The 20,855-nt window shown below is 47.8% G+C and overlaps 1 protein-coding gene across 1 annotated transcript; it reads right to left on the bottom strand.

Moving 5' to 3' along the window:
* Nucleotides 1–15,151: 15,151 nt before the first annotated feature.
* On the bottom strand, nt 15,152–16,276 carry LOC119952460 (serine-rich and transmembrane domain-containing 2-like). The gene has a single exon (XM_038776246.1). The coding sequence runs from the start codon at nt 15,748–15,750 to the stop codon at nt 15,481–15,483; it is 270 nt and encodes an 89-aa protein (XP_038632174.1). The 5' UTR covers nt 15,751–16,276; the 3' UTR covers nt 15,152–15,480.
* Between the last annotated feature and the right edge of the window lie 4,579 nt (nt 16,277–20,855).

Raw genomic sequence — 20,855 nt, 5'->3', positions numbered from 1 at the left:
CATGCACATCTGCATCCGATACCTGGGCAGTCTGCACAATGCCTTCATATGCACACTCGACAGCTCCTGAACTCTTCGAGTTGCAGTCCCGACTGAAGGGTTGGATCCTGGGTAACAGGGGTTATCCACTGCGACCGTGACTGAAGTCTAGCATCTGGAAGCCACAGACTGACCTAGAGACCCGCTACAATGACACCCATGCTGCGAATAGCGGCGTGATCAAGCGGTGCTTTGGCATCCTGAAGATGTGGTTGATATGTCTGGTCTGCTCTGGTGAGGCCCTCCAGTATCACGCTGGGAGACACTCCTATATCGTGGTGGCCTGTTTCACCTTGCACAACATTGTGCAGCAGAGGGGTGACCTACTGGAGGAGGAGGATGAACTCCAGGCAGGCACAGGAGGCCACACAATGTGTGTGCCTGGGCTGGCGCATACGGGACCCTCTAATCGCTTCCCGGTTCACCGACTCGGGGGCCTGGCAGCGGCATGGACAGCCCATCCAATCCCAAAACCTCCTCCAGGCCCTTGGCCGACCACCCCCTCCCAGGAACACACTCCCTGCGCAGCCACCTCCCCCATCCCCCCACCCTTGCAACGCCCTCTATGATTCCATCCTGCCTCACTACGGGTTGGCTGTAACAGTGTGTCTGGTCCATGGGATGGAGGGTGATGACAACCCGCTCTGCAATAAGCTCTGGAGGTTTGCATCGTTTGACAACGTCTGACTCCTGCCCACGGTAGCACTTTCCACCATCCACCTGGGAGATCCCTGCATGCCAGCTGGACATTCCATCACATGGTCCCACTGAATCCTTGGGGTGATGAAGGTGGGGACGGTGGGTGGTGGGGGGGTTGGTGGTTGTGGACACCGGAGTGGTGGCAGCTGGCTGAACTGGGGTCCCTCCTCCAAGCCCTCCCCCTGCTGCCAGCCCAGACCAGCCCATCCAATCCTCACACCCTTCTGATAGAGCACCGAGGCAGGTTGCAATGTTGTGAACAGGTGTTTAATATGAACAAGTTAACACATATATATTTACAGCTTTGTGCCCTAGCCCCTCTCACTATCTTATGTCCTGCACCCATTCCAACTTAACTGGTGTCTAACTTTCTGGCATTAGAGGCCCTAACGCTATAGAGGCATCAGAAGTGTAGGCGGCCTGCTGCAATTTCCGCCTTGTGACCTGGGTCCCCTTTGGCGGCCGTCTTCTGGGGCAACCGGGCCTGGATGGGCCCGGCTGCTGGTTGCTGTTCCAGATGGCATGGTGCCACTCTCTTCTGCCCACTGCCCATCTAATGTGCCAAGGACAGGAAGGTGGGAGTCCGAGGCGCTGTGGTATTCTGGCACTTCCCCTGCGGAAGTTACCGGCACGGGTCCCATCACCTCCTCCTCACCCGGAGTGCCTGATGGCTCCTGGGCTTCTTTATGGGATGGGAGTGCAAGCAGAGCTAACCCCTGAGGCCCCCCCCCCGCCACCTGGCACTGCCAGACTGGAGGTCCACTCACGCCCTGACCAGGTTCTCGATACTCGCGGCCATGAAGCACAGGGTGGACCACCTCCCTCTGGGACTTTGCCACATCACACTGGGACTGTGCCACCACCTTCTGGGTCTGTGCCACATCAACCAATGACTGCGCTACCTACCTCTGGGTCTGTGCCATGTTGGCCAGCGCCTGAACAATGGCACTGACATCCTCAGCCATGACCCACTGTGACTAGGCCACACTCTGGAGCGCCGCTGCAAAGTCCAGGTGGCCCTGGTACATGGCTGTGATAGGCAGCCCTATCCTGGGCCTCGGCCTCCGCCTGCACAGTGTGCTCCAGGCCTTGGACACCCTGATCCATTGTCGAAACTTCGCCCACAAGGCCTCCACCGCGGACACCACCTGTGCAATGTTGGCTTGGGCGTTACGTTGGCCCTCAGGGGTGTCTCGGGTTGCGGGTCGAGGGCTCCCATCAGTGTCCATTTCCTCATTGTCCTCCTTGCTGCTCTCCTCCTGGGGTTGTGGTTGGGGTCGTTGCAGAGGGCACCGGAGGGCCCACCTCATCGGCAGGTGATCCTGCATGACGCAAGACAAGACGCATGATTGGACCGTGGGTTGGGGTGGCGGGTGGTGGTGGAGATGGGCAGTATGGGGGGGGGGGGTGGGAGGTGGCGCCAGGGCGGGGGGGGAGGGGGGTGTGTGGGGGCCCAGCTGATGCCAGGTCCCTGAGGGAGACTGTGTCTTGGCAGCCGTCGGGGTACGCTACGTAGGCATACTGCGGGTTTGCGTGGAGTAACTGTACCCTCTCAACTAACGGGTCCGCCTTGTGGAGTCACACGTGTTTATGGAGGAGAACGGGTCCTGGAGCTGCCAGCCACGTTGGGAGCTAAACCCCGGAGGTGGTCTTCCTGGGGAAGACAAAGAGACGTTCATGGGGGGTTTCGTTAGTCGCAGTGCACAGGAGTGACCGAATGAAGTGAAGTGTGTCAGGGAGGACCTCCTGCCAGTGGGAGGCTTGGAGATGTCTGGACCGTAGGGCCAGCTGGACAACCTTCCAGACGGTCCCATTCTCCCGCTCCACCTGCCCGTTTCCCCTGGGGTTGTTGCTGGTCGTCCTGCTCGAGGCAATGTCCCTGTTGAGCAGGTACTGGCGTAGTTCATCGCTCATAAATGAGGGTCCCTGGTCACTGTGGACATAGACGGGGAAACCGAACAGAGCGAAGATGGTGTTGAGGGCTTTGATGACGGTGGCAGACGTCATATTGGGGCATGGGACGACGAAGGGGAATCGGGAATACACATCGACCACGGTAAGAAAGTACGTGTTGCGGTCATTGGAGGGGAGGGGCCCTTTGAAGTCCACGCTGAGGCTTTCAAAGGGACCGGAGACCTTCACCAGGTGCACACGGTCTGGCCGTTAGAAGTGCGGTTTACATTCCGCGCAGACCTGGCAGTCTCTGGTGATAGCCCTGACTTCCTCGATGGAGAAAGGCAGATTGCGGGCCTTAGTGAAGTGGTAAAAGCGGGTGACTCCTGAGTGACAGAGGTTGTCGTGCAGGGTCCGGAGTCGGTCCACTTGTGCGCTGGCACATGTACCTCTGGACAGGGCATCGGGGGGCTCGTTGAGCTTACCGGAGCGATACAATATCTGGTAATTGTAGGTGGAGAGCTCGATCCTCCACCTCAAGCTGTTATCATTTTTGATCTTGCCCCGCTGTGTGTTGTTAAAAAATAAGGCAACTGACCATTGGTCAGTGAGGAGAGTGAATCTCCTGCCGGCCAGGTAATGCCTCCAATGTCGCACAGCTTCAATGATTGCCTGGGGCTCCTTTTGACGGAGGAGTGCTGAATTTCGGAGGCATGGAGAGTGCGGGAAAAGAATGCCACGGGCCTGCCTGCCTGGTTGAGGGTGGCGGCCAGAGCAACGTCTGATGCATCGCTCTCGACTTGGAATGGTAACATCTCGTCGACCGCGTGCATCGCGAACTTGGCGATGTCGGCCTTGAAGGCCTGGTGAGCCTTGGCCTTCAGTGGGAAAACGGTGGATTGAATGAGTGGGCGGGCCTTGTCCGCATAGTTTGGGACCCACTGGGCGTTCTACGAAAAGAACCCCAGTCATCGTTTGAAGGCCTTGGGGCAGTGGGGGACGGGAGTTCCATGAGGGGGCGCATGCGGTCGGGTTGGGCCCTCGAACTCCATTCTGAACCACATAGCCGAGGATGGCTAATCAGTTTGTGCTGAACACACACTTCTCCTTGTTGTAAGTGAGGTTGAGGAGAGTGGCGATGTGGAGAAATTTGGAAAGGTTGGCGTATATACCATATACGCCAACCCATATATACAATATAATACAACAGTGGTGACTACCACAGAAATATCTATACTGGAGTACACGTGATGCACATGATAAAAGTAGGAAAACTCCCTCTCTCCTGGATTCCTAAACCTCCATGGATCCACCCTCCCTCATCTGGCTCATAAATACCCTCAGATCCTTCGCCATTCCGGACCTAACCAGTATCGCTGGGCTTGACCAGTCCAACTGAGGATCCAACACGCAATTGAAATCGCCCCCCCCCCCCACCTCCCCCCCGGGGCCATTATTAATTTATGTTCGCCCAGATCCGAGATGTCTTCCACCATCCGCTTCCCAAACTCCACATCATCCTAATTAGGCAAATAAAGGTTGACTAGCACTACGGGCGCCCACTCCAAAACACCACTAACTGACACAAACTGCCCACCTGGGTGCCCACCTGGGTGCAGATAGCAGAGTCTGACACCCCCAGTCTACTCCTGCTCTGTGCGTATCCACCTTCCCTCCACCAAGGATGGACGAAGTCATGACAACACTGAAATTCATGGATACTCTGCCGGTGCCGGACCTGTAGATTTGTACATGGAGCCAGGATCCCACGTTGGCAGACCTTTGCCACATCCTTCTACACGGTGCGTTACAGGGAAGCCCCCGCCGGCCCTACAGCTCTACATCATGACTCAGCAGCTTACTGAGGATGCCATCCTTTTGTGGGACATGTGGGAGGAAGCTGGAGCACTTGGAGAAAACACGCGCAGACATGGGAAGAACGTGCAGACTCCGCACAGACAGTGACCCAAATGGGAATCGAACCTGGGTCCCTGGCGATGTGAAGCAACAGTGCTAACCACTGTGCTACCGTGCCGCCCTGTGAGCCTAGATGGAGGCTGCAGACTGACTGAAACTCACTCCTGCCTACCATCCACTATTGCCCATCTCCCCTTCCTGCTGGATGGAGTGGAATTCAGCTTCAACCTTGATCTGTGCTAAGTTAGTTGCTCTGTTTGAGCACTGATAACCTAATCACTACTCTTGCTGGAAAATGCACAGGGAAGGACTGGATCAATTGTGCTTGGGATGCATTTAAAGGTCACATTACCTTTTGACACCGATAGTGGGACAGGATAATACCTGGACAAGATCCCAATATGATACGTATCTTCACATGAATAACTTGATCAATATCAGTTATCTGGTCAATATTGTATAGATATTCATAGAATCATAGAATGCCTCCAGTGCAGAAGGCCATTTGGCCCATCGAGTCTGCACCGACCCTCCGAAAGAACACCCTACCCAGCCCCTCCCACCCCTCAGCCCTATCCCTGTAACCCCACCTAACCTTTTGGACACTAAGGGGCCATTTAGCATGACCAATCCACCTAACCTGCACATCTTTGGACTGTGGGGGGAAAGCAGCACATCAGGAGGGAACCCACGCACACACGGGGAGAATGTACAAACTCCACATAGACAGGCCGGAATTGAACCCGGGTCCCTGGCACTATGAGACAGCAGTGCTAACCACTGTGCCACCATGCCGCCAATTAATTCAAATTTTTGCTGGTCAGGATGCATCATCAGTTTATAACATTGATGAGTATAGTGATTACAAAAGCTTATAAATTCACAAATGATAATTGCTCATAATTGGTTGCAGATAAAAATCTGCATTGTAATTGGCTCTTCATCCTAGTGCCAATCTTAGCTTGACCACCTGTTGATGCTTCAAGAGGTGGCACAGCACTGTAGGCTGGGGATAAGAATTCAAACAAAATCATGTGCCTGCTCAATCACCTAGAATAGCAGCAGCAAGAGGTAAGCATTTTGGCAGAGATGGTGGCATATTCGTAATGTCAGCGGACTAGTAATTCAGAGGTTCATAGCTTTGGGGTTACAGGTTCAAATTCTGCCCCGGCAGCTGTTGAAATTTAAATTCAGTTAATGAAAATAATAAAATCCAGAGTTGGAAAACTAGAGCGAAATTATCGCCCGGGGCCGGCGTAAATCCCGCCTCTGCCGTGGCCGGAATTCTCCGCCACCCGGGAATTGGGGGGGGCGGGGATCGCGGCGCGCCGATCGGCGGGCCCCCCGCGCCGATCGGCGTGCCCCCTGCGGCGATTCTCAGGCCCGCGATGGGCCGAAGTCCTGCCGCTGAGAGGCCAATCCCGCCGACGTCCTTTCAACCACCTCTGGTAGCGGCTGGATTGGCAGCGCGAGCGGGCCCCCGAGGTCCTGGGGTGTCGGGGAGCGATTGGACCCTGGGGGTGCCCCCACGGTGGCCTGGCCTGCGATCGCGGCCCACCGATCGGTGGGCGGGCCTGTGCCGTGGGGGGACTTTTTTCTTCCGCCGCCACCACGGCCTCCACCATGGAGGAGGCGGAAGAGAACCCCCCTACCGCGCATGCGCCGGTGGTGACATCAGTGGCCGCTGACGCACCGGCGCATGCGCGAACCGGCGAAGGCCTTTCGGCCAGCCCCGACGCCGGGCGGTGGGCGTCGAAGGCCATTGGCGCCGGTTTTGGAGCCAGTCGGCGTGGCACCAACCACTCCGGCGCGGGCCTAGCCCCCAAAGGTGCGGAGAATTCAGCAGCTTTGGGGAGGTCTGACGCCAGAGTGGTTGGCGCCACGCCACTACGCCGGGATCCCCCGCCCCGCCGGGTAGGGGAGAATCCCGGCCCTAGTCTCCGTATTAGCAACCATGAAACCATCGTTGTTTTTTGTTGTTTAAAAACCCATCCAGTTCACTCATGTCCATTAGGGAACAAAATCTGCCTTCTTTACCTGTCCGGGCCTATCCTTACCTGTCCTTGCCTGTCAACGTGACTTCAGATCCACAGCAAGCTGCCCTCTGAAATGGCCCAGCAAAACACTCAGTTCAAGGCAATTAGGGATGGGCAGCAAAAGCTGATCTTGCCATTGATGCTTTCCTCTCATGAAAAGTTGAACAAAAGGAAATTGGGAGGACTGTTGATGTGGGATTAAGAAAAGCACCTGCTGGACCTATAGGGAGAGGAAATAAATGTAATAGCTTGAACTGGAAAGCGATATGGCACAAGGAAGTGCTGAGGGTTTTGGCCAAGGTTGGTATCACGACCATGATGTGGAGATGCCGGCGTTGGACCGGGGTGAGCACAGTAACACCAGGTTAAAACCAACAGGTTTGTTTCAAAACACTAGCTTTCGGAGCACTTTGGTGAACCTGAGGAAGGAACAGCGCTCCGAAAGCTAGTGGTTTGAAACAAACCTGTTGGGCTTTAACCTGGTGTTGTAAGACTTCTTATGGTATCTTGACCGGTACAGGCTTGGAGGGCCAAAGGGCCTGTTCCTATGCTGTATTGTTCTTTGAGAAGACAAATGTCAGCCAGAACTGAGGGGAAGTTGGAAATAAAGCATCACGTTTTTGAATTGAGGAAGGGGAGCCTGAGTGTGCCAGGGTGACTGCAGTTAGAGGATGCGGAACGTCATCACGAACTGAAGGGGGTGAAAGGCGAACACCTCTGTGAACTACATGGAGGTGGAAAGAAAATGCCTCAGTGCGACTGTGACAAGCAAGCAAGCAATTTTAAAACTACCAGATGTAGCAGAGTGTATCAACATACATGCAAAATACATCTCATTTCAGCATAAGATATTCGGAACATTCCTGCAATATTTGCCACAAGCTACTGCCAAGTGACTGAATGATACCTGACTACCTTGCTTCTTGCAACACTGTGCCTATATCCCGGGATGGCTTTGAGTTGTCGGCTGTTTAGGAGATTTTGCTTCGCTTCTATTGTTTTTCTAGTTTGGCACAAAGCCAGCCAATGCAACTATCCTCTGACGTCAGTTGAGCACGATTGCAAATAACTTTAATATAAGCCCTCGGGATCTCTGTTTCGATTGTATCATTTCAATAAGGGCAGTCAGACTTTAACAGGAACTATATTGGCTTTGCGTCATGTCTAATACTAATATTCTCAGAGGGTTAAAATATATGATGAAATTAAATCAGTGATTAACTGAGAGATTTCTAATTGTACACTTCAGTGCTGGTTCACAAGCATAGGCAAGAAGTTAGCTGACTGTCACATAACTGAAAACTTCCACGGGCCCCATATAATCACCAGTCAGAATATCATACTTTAATTCTGCTGCCATGTATGGGGAAGAAGACGGAAAATTTCCTCTCTATCTATATTTTTCAGTCTGGGACGAATGGAGGACCTTAGGAAAATTGGATTGGGCAATTTAAGGGGTAAAAGCCTGGGGTTAGAGTGTGTTTGACTGCAGTGGTCCTTTTTTAAAAAAAAGGGATTCTGTGCAGCAGGTCCTGGGAGCTTTTAACAGCAAGAAGGTGAAATTGACAAGGGAATGTGTTTTTCAGTCTGGGCTAATGCCTGTGGTTCGACTGCGGACAGTCCCTGGGGAGTTAATGTGCTTTCAGTCCCTGGAAAGTTGTTAAATTTGTTTTTACGCTTGTTTTCAGCAGATATTTCTCTCATGCTGTTATATAAATATGAATTGTTCACACAGGTTGGTGAGTGTCTGGAACGAGCTGCCGGGGCAGTGGTAGAGGCAGGTACAATTTTGCTTTTAAAGTGCATTTAGACAGTTAAATGGGAAAGCTGGGTTTAGAGGGTTATGGGGCAAACGCAGGCAATTGGGGCTAGCTTAGTTAAAAAACAGGCGGAATGGACAAGTTGAGCCGTTGGGCCGAAGGGTCTGTTTTCATGCTGTAAACCTCTATGACTCTATGAATAGTATTATGAGTGACACCAGTTGATGTTATAATTGGACGAGAGAATTCCAGAATGGAATTGTGGCTCACACTTTTACCTTTTTTTAAATGTGGAGGAAGAGTCACAGGACCTCTAATTGGTTTTAAAACAAGACAAAAAAATTATTAAACATTAAAAATTGGATGATGATACAATACTCCTTTACTGTCCTCTCAGATCACACACAGATTTTAAGATTAACATAGATTACAAAAAATATCTAAGGCTACAATGACCTCAGTAACACAAAGTCCCTTTAAACGCATAGACTTGCTGCTCTGAACCCAAATTTGTGTCTGTGATTGTCTTCTCAGAATCCACCCAGTATGTTGTCACATGAGAGTTTCCAAACTCCACTCCCAAGAAACACGCTTTAACATTTTCTTTCACAACAATAATCCTTTTAGCAAGGGGCTGGTTTAGCACACTGGGCTAAATCGCTGGCTTTTAAAGCAGACCAAGGCAGGCCAGCAGCACGGTTCAATTCCTGTACCAGCCTCCCCGAAAAGGTGCTGGAATGTGGCGACTAGGGGCTTTTCACAGTAACTTCATTGAAGCCTACTTGTGACAATAAGCAATTTTCATTTTTTTCATTTTTTCCATCAGCAGGTTGCATTCCAAAATCCTGTCCAGTTTACCAAATTGCTCTTTCAGATAAAACGTCCACTCCGCTTTTAACAATCAATCCAGTATCTCCTTCAGGATTTATTTGTTTTTATTGCTGTGCAACTGTTCATAATTACTTTAACTCTATTCCCAAACTCTATTAAAATAATATTAAACTTTTCATTTATCTTTTAAGTCTGCTCTCCCACTTTAATTTTGGTTATTGCAATTGTCTCTTTAACTCAGAAAACTTTGTTTACTTTTCCCTTGAATTCTCCTGAATAATACTTTGGTCTCTGTTCGCTTAACTTCAGCCTTCTTAAGACATTCTCTCTGTTCCAGTTCCCTAGTTATCTGGACTGTATATGGGTCTTTGGGAAGTCTGCCTCTTTGCAGATCTCTTGTCCTGTCCAGCTTCGCTTGGCAGCATTGAAATATGTTCACTCCCCAGTTTTCATATGCCAATAAGTTCAGATGAAAACTAAATTCAAAATCCTTTCTACCTTAAAAGGCCCCAGTTAATAAAATGTATTCTAAAAAAAGGCCCCCAGTTGCTAAGCAACCACTGTTCCTTCTGACAGCTTCTATTTACTCTTCACACCGTAACCTTCTCTAAGCACAATAGAAACACAGTTTAAATTGAACTACCCCACCCCCATATACAAACAGCATTAATCTAACTATAGATTTTACCCTTCCTTCCACAGAAACATTAAATTAAACCCACTAAAACTATAACTAATTTCTAATGTTAGCAGGTGAGGTATCAAATGGAAGCTTCTGCTAAAGTATTTAGCTTACTGCAGGTGAGATAAACCATTTTGTGCCTGGACTTAGGATAGTGAAAGAATCATGATTTAAAAATCAGCTTATGCTAAAAACCACAGGGCAGTTTTATTAAAGGAAACAGATGTATAGATGGTAGAAAAACAATTACAGCAGTTTGCATATTTTTTCTAAAGCTTCTAACTTGTTCCTTAAGTACAAAATAAAACCAACACTATTTCTACTGGTGCCTATTGTAACTCCTTCATATTGACCATGTGAGCAATTTAATGCATCTGTAGTTACAAGAACTGGTGAGCTTTGTGCTGGGAGTTGTCAATAATTGACACATTGACCTCCAAGCTCTTCCCAGCAGGATAATTTGATCACGTTAGTTCATGTTTTCCTTCCCCATTTATTCTCAGGAAAAGAAGAATCAGTCTTACAGACAAGTAGCTCTCACATACAATGGATTTCAAAAACATAATGCCACTGTCCCAAGCCTTGGTTTCCAGTCTAATGTTGCATTTTCCACATTGTGCGTACCATTTAAACCCTGAGAGTTTTATTCTACGTTGTAAATTAACTGAAACACAAGTTAACAATATTCCTGATTTCAACAGATTAATAATTATACACACAGTTATCAAGTGCTTCTAATATGAACATTTGGCCTTGGAGTGATTCAGCATTTTACTTTAGCCCCTTGCTCATACTCCCTTAGCAGAACCACTTTCGTAGTCCTTTCTATGTTGATGGTACCCACTTGGACCATGACAACTGGAACTTTCCCTTCCAAGTTCCTCTTGTGCCCTGAGAGATGTTGTCAATCCAGGCACCAGGCAGGTAACACAGCCTTCAGGACTCATGCTGTCACCTGCAGAGAGCTGTATCTATCCCTCTAATGAGAGTGCCCAGTACTGCAACTATATTCCTTTTAACTCCCCACTTCCACTTTGCCACTTAATTTGCCCCATGGACAATTTCAGGCAATAGGACAGGCATCTACTAGATTTCAGGAAATCCCCATTTCCATTGTGCAGTTGACTATATCCACATCACAGCTCCTTCACATAACACCATTTACTTCATGATTTGAAAAGTGTTTTGCTTCTTTAAAAAGTAGCTGATGTGTGATAAAGAGCAACATATGATTTGGCTCTATGTCTACTTTCCTGGAAACTGTTCTGAAAGTTATACATTGCAGCAATCCTCCATTCACCTTTCTTTCATCTTGCCAGCAAATCGCAGATTTGGGATCAGTGCTATTCCTTGTATATTGGCCCTAGACTCCTCTCATGCACCTCCATTAGGTGACGAGGTCAACAAAAGCTCTTTTGAAGGAGATAATCCGAGTCCTCAACGAATTCACATCTGCACAATTCCGGTAGTTTCCCACCACTGGTTTCATCTTTGCTGTTTACATTGCTTTGCAAAGGGATCAACAATTGACCTTCAGTATCAGGAAGGAGAGGACACATGACATGGAAGAGAGCTCCTAGAGTGCCAGCAGGGGCAGATCAGTGGAACAACCCCTGCTGCCCTGCTTTAATAATCATCAACATCTCTCCCATACTGAATACAGTACTGAAATAAACTAACCCTGCCTCAAATCGGATCCCCCATTTTAATTCAAGCCATATGGATGGGTGTACACTGGGTTCATCTGCTGCTCTGGAAAACAGGCCCAGGCTTTCCCACCCAGTTTGCTGTTACTGGGAAATCTATCTGAACCCTCCCCCAACCTGTACACTTTCTGGCAGGTCAGTCAGCTGGGTTTACTTAAAGCGGCAATGCGCCTTTGGGAGCGAGGTTCGAGGAAGCAGGCCTTTCTTCTACAATCAAATGTAACGATCCAAACCTTGGGAAATTCTGATTACCCACGAGAGAGAATGATACACGCAGCTGAGTAATAAATCAGAGGCTTTCAACAGCTTACTTCTCATCTGTTTAAAGTGTTTCCGAGTCTGACTCTGATTAACTGAGTGTCAGTCAGTGCAAGCAGGCAGTAACCATTGAAAAGCCATGCGTCATTTCTGGGGTTTTTGCTTAATCTCTAGTACTGCCTTCACTCCACACCAGTTTTATGTCACCTGTGGTGGCACAGAATCATTTAGTGTAATAATTTCAGCAAAATACAAGTTGGAGAGACATGCTGCTGATGGATTCAGATGTGCTATTGTTGAATTAATTCCATGGCAGAAGTTGAGCTCATTCCTGCCCAGTCATTTTAATCTCCTTGAAAACCTAGTAGATCTTTCTCTGAAAGTTTATTTATTAGACCTTAATACGCAACAGCATTTAAAAAAAAATACCAAATGGACTTTGTCTTTTTTGAGGTGCAAATCAAGCAAGCAATGAAGAAAATAGAATAAAAATGCATGTTTCATCTTCCACCCCAGTTTCCTGTCAGTTGTAATGCACATTTTCAGTATAATTGCTATTAAAGAGTAGCAGAAAATAGCTCCAATTTTTCGGCAGAGTAGCATGAGCAATATTCTGCGACTATCTGTGCTGTGTCTGACCTGGGAGGGCTTAAAGTTGTAATAGGCTGATTGAAATGGGAAAGTGCGCCATTCCTCAGTGGTAACATCTGCCTTCTTCAGAAGTATAACATTTATATAAAAATCAGCAAAATATTGTTTCTTTTTTAAATGACACATGTTATTCCTACTCAGGAATAACCTTTGAAAGGAATGCAGTGACTCAAGCCCCCTGACATAACCCAATGTGACGTTAACAACACAAAGCTAATGCCACAGTCCTCACAAAAAAGAGTTAACGGCAGCATTGAACATCCTCATCAAAATTCAGTTCACATTTCTCTCCGTATAATGTATAAATTTGTCAGCATCATAAAGTCTGGATAAATCTTTAAAGAATCCTCTCCACTATGTTTTATAGCCTCTATTCTACATTTATTCGTTCAGGAGCTTCCCAGTACAGCCTTTTCTCGAGCAGCAAATTCAATAGTTCCAGTGATTGTTTTCTCTGCACTTTATCAATGAAATGAAGCTTTTGGCCATCTGTGCAATATGATTGGAATTTCTTGTTAACACCTTCCCCCCCCCCCCCCCCCCCCCCCCCCACCCACCCACCCTGAACTCAGACATATTTTCCCCTTCTTTCCCAAAGATATGCAATGACAAAGGGCCTTGCCGGCGTACCCCCTGCACTCACTTGTGGCCATTGTTCACAACTGAATCTTGATGATGAATGTTGCCAGGCTATTCCACTGTGGAAAGAACAAGAACAAAGAACAAAGAAAATTACAGCACAGGAACAGGCCCTTCGGCCCTCCCAGCCTGCGCCGATCCAGATCCTTTATCTAAACCTGTTGCCTATTTTCCAAGGTCTACTTCTCTCTGTTCCCCACCCGTTCATATATCTAAAAAAGCATTATAGTCAAGTTGGATTCCACCCACGTTCAAAGTCCATGCATGCGTATTTCTAGTAGGAGTTCCTGGATAGCAAAGTAGAAGCAGAAATCCTGGCTGGCTTTGAAATGACTTTATTCTTGCATCCAGCTCGATCTTTGTTTTAACTGCCTGAGGACGGCAAATACATTTCACAGCCCTTCAAATCAGAAAGGCTTCTTTTATGTTCTTTCATCAATATCCAATTTATTATAATAATAATTTTTTTTATTGTCACAAGTAGGCTTACATTAACACTGCAAGGAAGTTACTGTGAAAATCCCCTCGGTGCCACACTCTGGCGCCTGTTCGGGTACACTGAGGGAGAATTCAGAATGTCTAATTCACCTAACAAGCCCATCTTTCGGGACTTGTGGGAGGAAACCGGAGCACCCGGAGGAAACCGACGAGGACATGGGGAGATGGCCACAAGCGGGAATCAAACCTGGGACCCTGGTGCTGTGAAGCAACAGTGCTAACCATTGTGCTACCATGCTGCCCATAAAGGTGGCCAAGCTAACAATTCCTCAATCTGTCCTAATGCACCTGTACCTGTGCACCAATGGTTTCAGGCATTGTGGGCTTCCACTGCTGGACAAAAAGCTCCTAGTTCGCATCCAAAGCCTGGACTTACTGGCCACGAAAGGAGTGTTCAATCCAATGGGCTGATAATCAGTTGGGGAATCCTTATCCCACTATTCCACAAAGGGTGAAAAATGGTACAGGTTGTGAAGATTCACTTAAAAAATGGTTACATAAGGAGCTTGTGGTCTTTCATGGCTCCCTTCCCTTGAAGAATCCTAAATGCAAATTTGCAACCTAGTGGCGAACAGCTTAATTACCACATCTGAAGGCCCAGATTGCTCAATCTCCATACTTGCTAAAATTATCAAATCATAGAATTTACAATGCAGAAGGAGGCCATTCGGCCCATTGAATCTGCACCAACCCTTGGAAAGAGCACACTACCGAAGCCCACACCTCCGCACCAACCCTTGGAAAGAGCACACTACCGAAGCCCACACCTCCACCCTATCCCCGTAACTCCAACAAAATTTTTTGGACACTAAGGGTAATTTAGCGTGGCCAATCCACCTAATCTGCACATCTTTGAACTGTGGGAGGCAACAAGAGTACCCGGAGGAAACCCACGCAGCCACAGGGAGAAGTGCAGACTCCGTACAGACACTGACCCAAGCCGGGAATCGAACATTGGACCCTGGAGCAGTGAAGCAATTGTGCTAACCACTGTGCGCCCGTGCCACCAGAGCTGCGGTGGGTTACTGTTTTACATTGTATGTTTTTCTTTAAAATTATGCCTATAATTATAAATTAGAGATCAGGCAAGTATTAGTCAGAGATTTTGATTTTGGAGTAGTTTATCAAAATATATATAAAACTATAGATTCCCCGACTGTATTTATTTCTTTGGCTTGTAAGATCTTCAGAATTTTAGAGACATGTTCTAACACTGGCAGTTACATTAAAAAGATGAGGCACTTTAAGAAAGCTGACAATATAAATGCAGCAGGCTTTTTTATCTGTAATATAGCATTATATTTTTATGACAGGTTTTCAAGGAGCATTGTGAAGAGATTTTATTTAGACCATTGTCAAAACCAGAAACCTCCACATACCTCTTTAAAACATTGGATAAACTCCCACAAAACTTCTGCATTTGAGGATTTCACATTCTGTTGAGTATTTATTTTTATTTCAAGTGGGCCTTGAAAATTCTGACAAAGCTGGATTTAAAAAATGTTAATTAGAATATATCATAGTTAAACATAACAACCATCATTTAACCAACAAGACTCGAGGATTTATTAATTCATAGTTTCATAACTAAAATACATCTTAATAAACAACATTCATGCCTGGTTAATACAATCTGTGTTGAGTCTGTAAATTTGATGTTAGAGATTGTAAATTGAAGTTCTGTGCATTTCCAAGTTTAATTTGTTTAACATCCATCCGTAACAGGCTGTGATGATAAAAGACTGGATCAAACTGCAGCACGTCTCCAGAGCAAGGTCCCCAAAGGAGTTCAATAAATATTCAGCATCTTCATTTTTCTTTGTAAACACACTTAACCAAATAAATCTGCGCACATTTGATCAGCCAAAGCCTTAAAAGCTGCCGGCTTCCACGTTGGTGAAAATATCTGCGTTGCCAGCACTTTCCACGGGTGAAGAAACAGGAGCAATGACATGCTTTAATCTGTACAGCACTGTGACCATGATGACCAGCAGAAGCACCAAAAGGCTGATAAATATTGCCACATAGGTGTAAATGTTGGATGGTTTACCAACTGAATCTTCCACGTCCGGAGACATTGTTGGTTGGTGGAAAACCACTGCAGTGAAATTCCCAGCTTGTCTGAAGTCAAACTCAGTCATTGTTGAAGTTTAAGGAAATGAGAAAGTCACAGCTTTTGCATTCTGGAGCAAGTCCAAGATCCAGCTTTCCTTGGGCTTCCCCGAGCACGGGAGCTTTGCCTTTGCCGACAGTCACTCACATTGTGTCCAAGTTTCCACTGAAACCATCTTCAAGCTTGAAAATGTGCTTTAAAAGCATGCCAAGGACAGGTAGGCTGGCTGTTGGGTTACAATTCTCCGCAAAAACAAATAAATGCAGACACGCGAGCGCAAGAGCAAGTGAGAGAGGACAACATTTCACATTAGCCTCATTTACTTAAACAGATGCTTCCCGGGAGAGGAGCGCTGTTGATAATCACATTACCTATCTGACAGTCAGCTTGCAATGCCTCTGGCACAGTTGATGAGGCAAATCACTAGGACCATCTCTGAAACTAACAAACTGTCTCATAGGCTAAAATCCCTCTGAACTCGTCCCTCATGTCACACACAAGCTCCTTGCAAATAACAATCCCCCCTCGTATTGTCTCATTCTCTTCCACGCCGTTCAGTAGTCAGGGAGATTGCCAGTGAAAAAACCCCACTAGTGTCTATGTCAGCACTATCGCAGTTTTCAGATATGAATAAACATACATTAATCTATTTTCCTTCCATTTGATGTTTTCACAAAGGGATCATTTACATTTGTCGTCATTTACAAAAGAGCACTGAGAATCCCTGCGGGTGGTTGTTAATGTTCAGATTTTTATGTGGAAACATGATTGTGCTTTTCCAATTACCATGGTGTGTTGTAGGCACAGGGGTAGAGTTAGGAGATGGAAGATAAAATAAGTTTAATTCTGGGTTGTCGATAAGAATTGCCTACGATCCCTGATTAATGCTAATTTTTGTAGGAGATATACATCGTTAAAGCAGCGTTCGCCTCCCATCTAATACTTTTCGCTGTTCAGTTTTGCCCCCATTCGTCCTTGAAAACCGTTTCATTAAAGGCACGCTTCCAATTGTAGAAAGTATTTCCATTATCTTAGGTGTAAGCCCTTGCATAAAACGTTTCACTATGAAGGGCATCCCAGACGACCCAGATCCTGCCCTCAAAACTCGGCCCCTGAAAACATGCTCACTTCCTGCAGGGGTCGCAGTCTAGCGCCGGGTCACCAACTTTACATTTCCAAGGGAATAAATGGTTAATTGTTACTCTGGCCAAGTTCAAATACTCAGCATGGACACAGGCCTACAACAATACAAAAGTAAAATGCTGCAGAGGCTGGAAATTTGAATTAAAAATAGACAAAAGTGCCGGAAATACTCAACAGGTCAGACAGCATCTCTGGAGAGAGAAAGGATCCCACATTTCAGGTCTGTGATCTTTCACCAGAACCCTGGCCGGGATTCTCCCCTACCCGGCGGGGCGGGGGTCCCGGCGGGACGGAGTGGCGTGAACCACTCTGGCGTCGGGCCTCCCCAAAGGTGCGGAGAATGGGCTAGGCCTGCAGCGGAGTAGCTGCCGCTCCGCCGGCTGGCGCGAACGGCCTTTGGCGCCCCGCCAGCCGGGGCCGAAAGGTCTTCGCCGGCCGGCGGAAGTCCGCGCTTGCGCAGTGGAGGGGGGGTCTCTTCCTCCCCCGCCATGGTGAAGGCCATGGCGGGGCGGAAGAAAAAGAGTGCCCCCACGGCACAAGCCCGCCAGCCGATTGGTGGGCCCCGCTTGCGGGCCAGGCCACCGTGGGGGCACCCCCCGGAGCCAGATTGGCCTGCGCCCCCCCTCAGGACCCCGGAGCCTGGCTGCATCGTCAATCCCGCCGGCACCAGACGTGCTTTGATTCCCGCCGGCAGGACCGGTCTGTCAGCGGAGAATTCCGCCCCCTGTCTGCCTTGCGCAGAGGTGGAGATTTGCATTGGAACAATCAGCATCATTAATAAGCGTAAAAACTAGCGTGGCACCTAGGACCTTTAAAGGCAGCACGGTAGCACAGTGGTTAGCACAGTGGTTCACAGTTCCAGGGTCCCAGGTTCGATTCACGGCTTGGGTCACTGTCTGCACTGAGTCTGCACGTTCTCCCCGTGTCTGCGGGGGTTTCCTCCGGGAGCTACAGTTTTCTCCCACAGTCCAAAGATGTGCAGGTTAGATGGATTGGCCATGACAAATTGCCCTTAGTGTCCAAAAAGGTTAGGTGGGGTTACTGGGTTGCAGGAATAGGGTGGAGGCGTGTGCTTGAGTGAGGTGCTCTTTCCAAGGGCCGGTGCAGACTCGATGGGCCAAGTGGCCTCTTTCTGCACAGTAAATTCTATGATTTTGGTCTGTACGACTGAGTTCCACACTTAGATTACCAACTGAGTGCTTACACCTGATTAGAACGGATTTTTCCCTTTATGTAAGATTAAACAAATTAGATTTAAGGTGAAAGTAATGCTGAATTAATTAGCACAGTATTGCTGCATCAAGAAACCTCTTCTTATCACCATAAAGTAGAGAAAGCTCCTTTCTCTTAATTCATTCAGAAAGGCCTATAAGTCCCTCCATTAATGTTTGCTGAATAATTCCAGGGTGTTTTTTTTTTCATTACACTATTCGTGGAAAAGAACCTCCTCATGCCAGTTTTCAGTTTACCATTCGTGATTTTAATTCTCTGGCTCTATGTCCTCGCTCCTAATATAATTGAAAGCAATATTCTGGACTCATTTTTCCATTTCCTTCACTATCTTGCCTAGCTCACAGATGTCTCCCTCGAAAATCTCAAACTTTTGAAAACATTTCTAGCAACTCAGTCCTCTGACACTAAAGGGAGGACCCACAGCGATAACCACCTTTTTAATTTCGCTTCCCTATTCGAGGGGACCTGTCAACTTATGCTTGACCTGCCCCACAACAATGAAACAGGAATGGTCCCCGTTGTGTACTTGAATATTCCGGCACAAACCTGTCTTAACATTTGTGCTGGTGCACCATGCTGGCTCTAAATGGAAGTTACTTTAATGTTTTTCCCATTTTCTCGGTCTCCACTGGTGCCATTAGCTCCTTCAAATGTCTATTTTTCATGTAGACATCTAGATAGTGAGTTTTGCTCCTCTATCCAACTCTGAGGAAAATTAAGCCAAATCTGATTCTGTCATCTACTTTTTATCACCCCTGGCTAGCCCAAGGATCCTGGTGTCACTTGTGCTTCTCTAATCAGTGCTTTGGCTGAGAGCAATTAATTCAACACATACATGTACTGGGCCCTGGATCTTCCTTTTAAAAAATAAATTTAGAGTACCCAATTCTTTTTTTCCAATTAAGGGGCAATTTAGCTTGGTCAATCCACCTACTCTGCACATCTTTGGGTTGTGGAGTAGACCCATGTAGACAGAGGGAGAATGTGCAGACTCCGCACGGACAGCGACCCGGGGCTGGGATTGAACCTGGGTCCTTGGCGCATGAAGCAGCAGTGCTAACCACTGCACCATCGTGCCGCCCTCGGGCCTGGATCTTCCTGAGAGCTAGATTTTACTAGTCCTCCAGGGATGAGCTGGGAGGCCCCCCAATAAAATGGAGATGGAAGGCAGGGGTGGAGTGCCCGTTATTTTCCCACTTCCAAGACATTTTACCAGTGGCAGAGCATGTTCCTCTTGCCCAAAGGCCAATTGAGCCATTTAAGGGGGCAATTAAAAATCTGATCCTATTGCCATTGGTTCTTTGCCAGCGGCGAGTGGGCCTTCTGTGAGGGGAGACCATTTGATGAACACCTGTTGCCTCCCGGTGGGCTCAGGTTTGGGGAGGTGAGGTTTATTGGTGGCACTTCTAATCGGGCACCCTGTGGCCCAGGGAATGTGCCAGCACCATTGGCTGCCCCACGGCAACTGCCACCCGACCCCCACCCCCGATGCCCCCACACCTCCACTTCACTGCCTACCTGAAAGGCTGCTATGCCCCCATATCTCATTTGCCTGGTTGGAAGAGCAGCCTGTTTCCATGGCGTCCTCCCTGCAATGTGTAGAGTGGGGCCCACTACCAGTCGCACTATTGAGGCTGATGAGCTGCCAACAGATCTTGGGAGTGGGCTCCCACCTTGTAAAGTGTTACAAATAGCAGGTTGTCTAAATTAAAAAACACTAGTATTACCTCTCATCACTGTTTGTAAACAGTAATGTGTTGTTGATTTGCTTCCCCCTTTATATGCATTGGTTATCTTCCCCATACCCTCAGTTTTGGTGTGATCTAATTTTCTGTTAAGAACCCCGCACTTGGGAGATGAATAGCAATTTTGCCTCCTTTGCACTTGTACAGTAAAAGAAGGACGGAGAAACAAAAGATTTACAATGCAGAGATCACAGAGAAAATAAATATTGGTCTGGATTCACCGCCGCACGGCGCTGGTAGTGGAGTTCCTGATGCGGTGGAGAATCCAGTGTCATCCAAAAAGCGGGATTGATTCCCCTCATTCCAATGCTCCGCCCCCCCCCCCCCCTCCCCCACCCCGGCGGCAGTATCGAAGTTTGCACCCGCACTGGATTCTGCAAGCCTGTGTGAATGTCTGATTCTTTGGGTGAGATTCATGTGAGTGACGTGGCCGAATGACCACCTAAGATGGTGCCCTGCATAGGATGTTGGGAGAATTGGCCAAGTTTAAGGACAAGCAGGCTGCAGCTTCAATAAACATTGAGGAGCAAGCTGCAGCCTAGACTTTACAATACAGAGGAAAAAGGCCATCCTCAGGCCAACCAAGGAACACTAGAACTATCATGTCAATCACACTTATTTACCAGACACAGCAGCACCTGAACCCCTTATTTGGAAGGGCCTGACTGCCCCAAACACTTGCAGGCTTGGCCACTGAGTGCCCACCCCAAAATCAATGTGGCAGTCCCTGATTGGACTTGATCGATCGGGGTGATTGAACCGTGATCGATTGATTGGTAGCATCCCAGAGACCGCCCAAAAGGGCAGGTTAAAGGGTGTTGCACCACCTTAGAATCGCTCTCTCTGCAGTAGCAACAAAACAATGGTGATCTTCACCAGCTAACACGAGGAAAACCATCATGCTTTCAACAGAAGGAAGACCTGAGTCAAACCAGACCAAGAACCGGACATTGAGAACTATAAGATTCAGCACACAGATAAAAGCCAAAATCTGTCTGGTCACTCTAAAGTT

This window comes from Scyliorhinus canicula, chromosome 17 (genome assembly GCF_902713615.1).
Source record: "Scyliorhinus canicula chromosome 17, sScyCan1.1, whole genome shotgun sequence".
NCBI lineage: Eukaryota > Metazoa > Chordata > Chondrichthyes > Carcharhiniformes > Scyliorhinidae > Scyliorhinus > Scyliorhinus canicula.
This window is presented reverse-complemented; position numbering and strand designations above follow the sequence as displayed.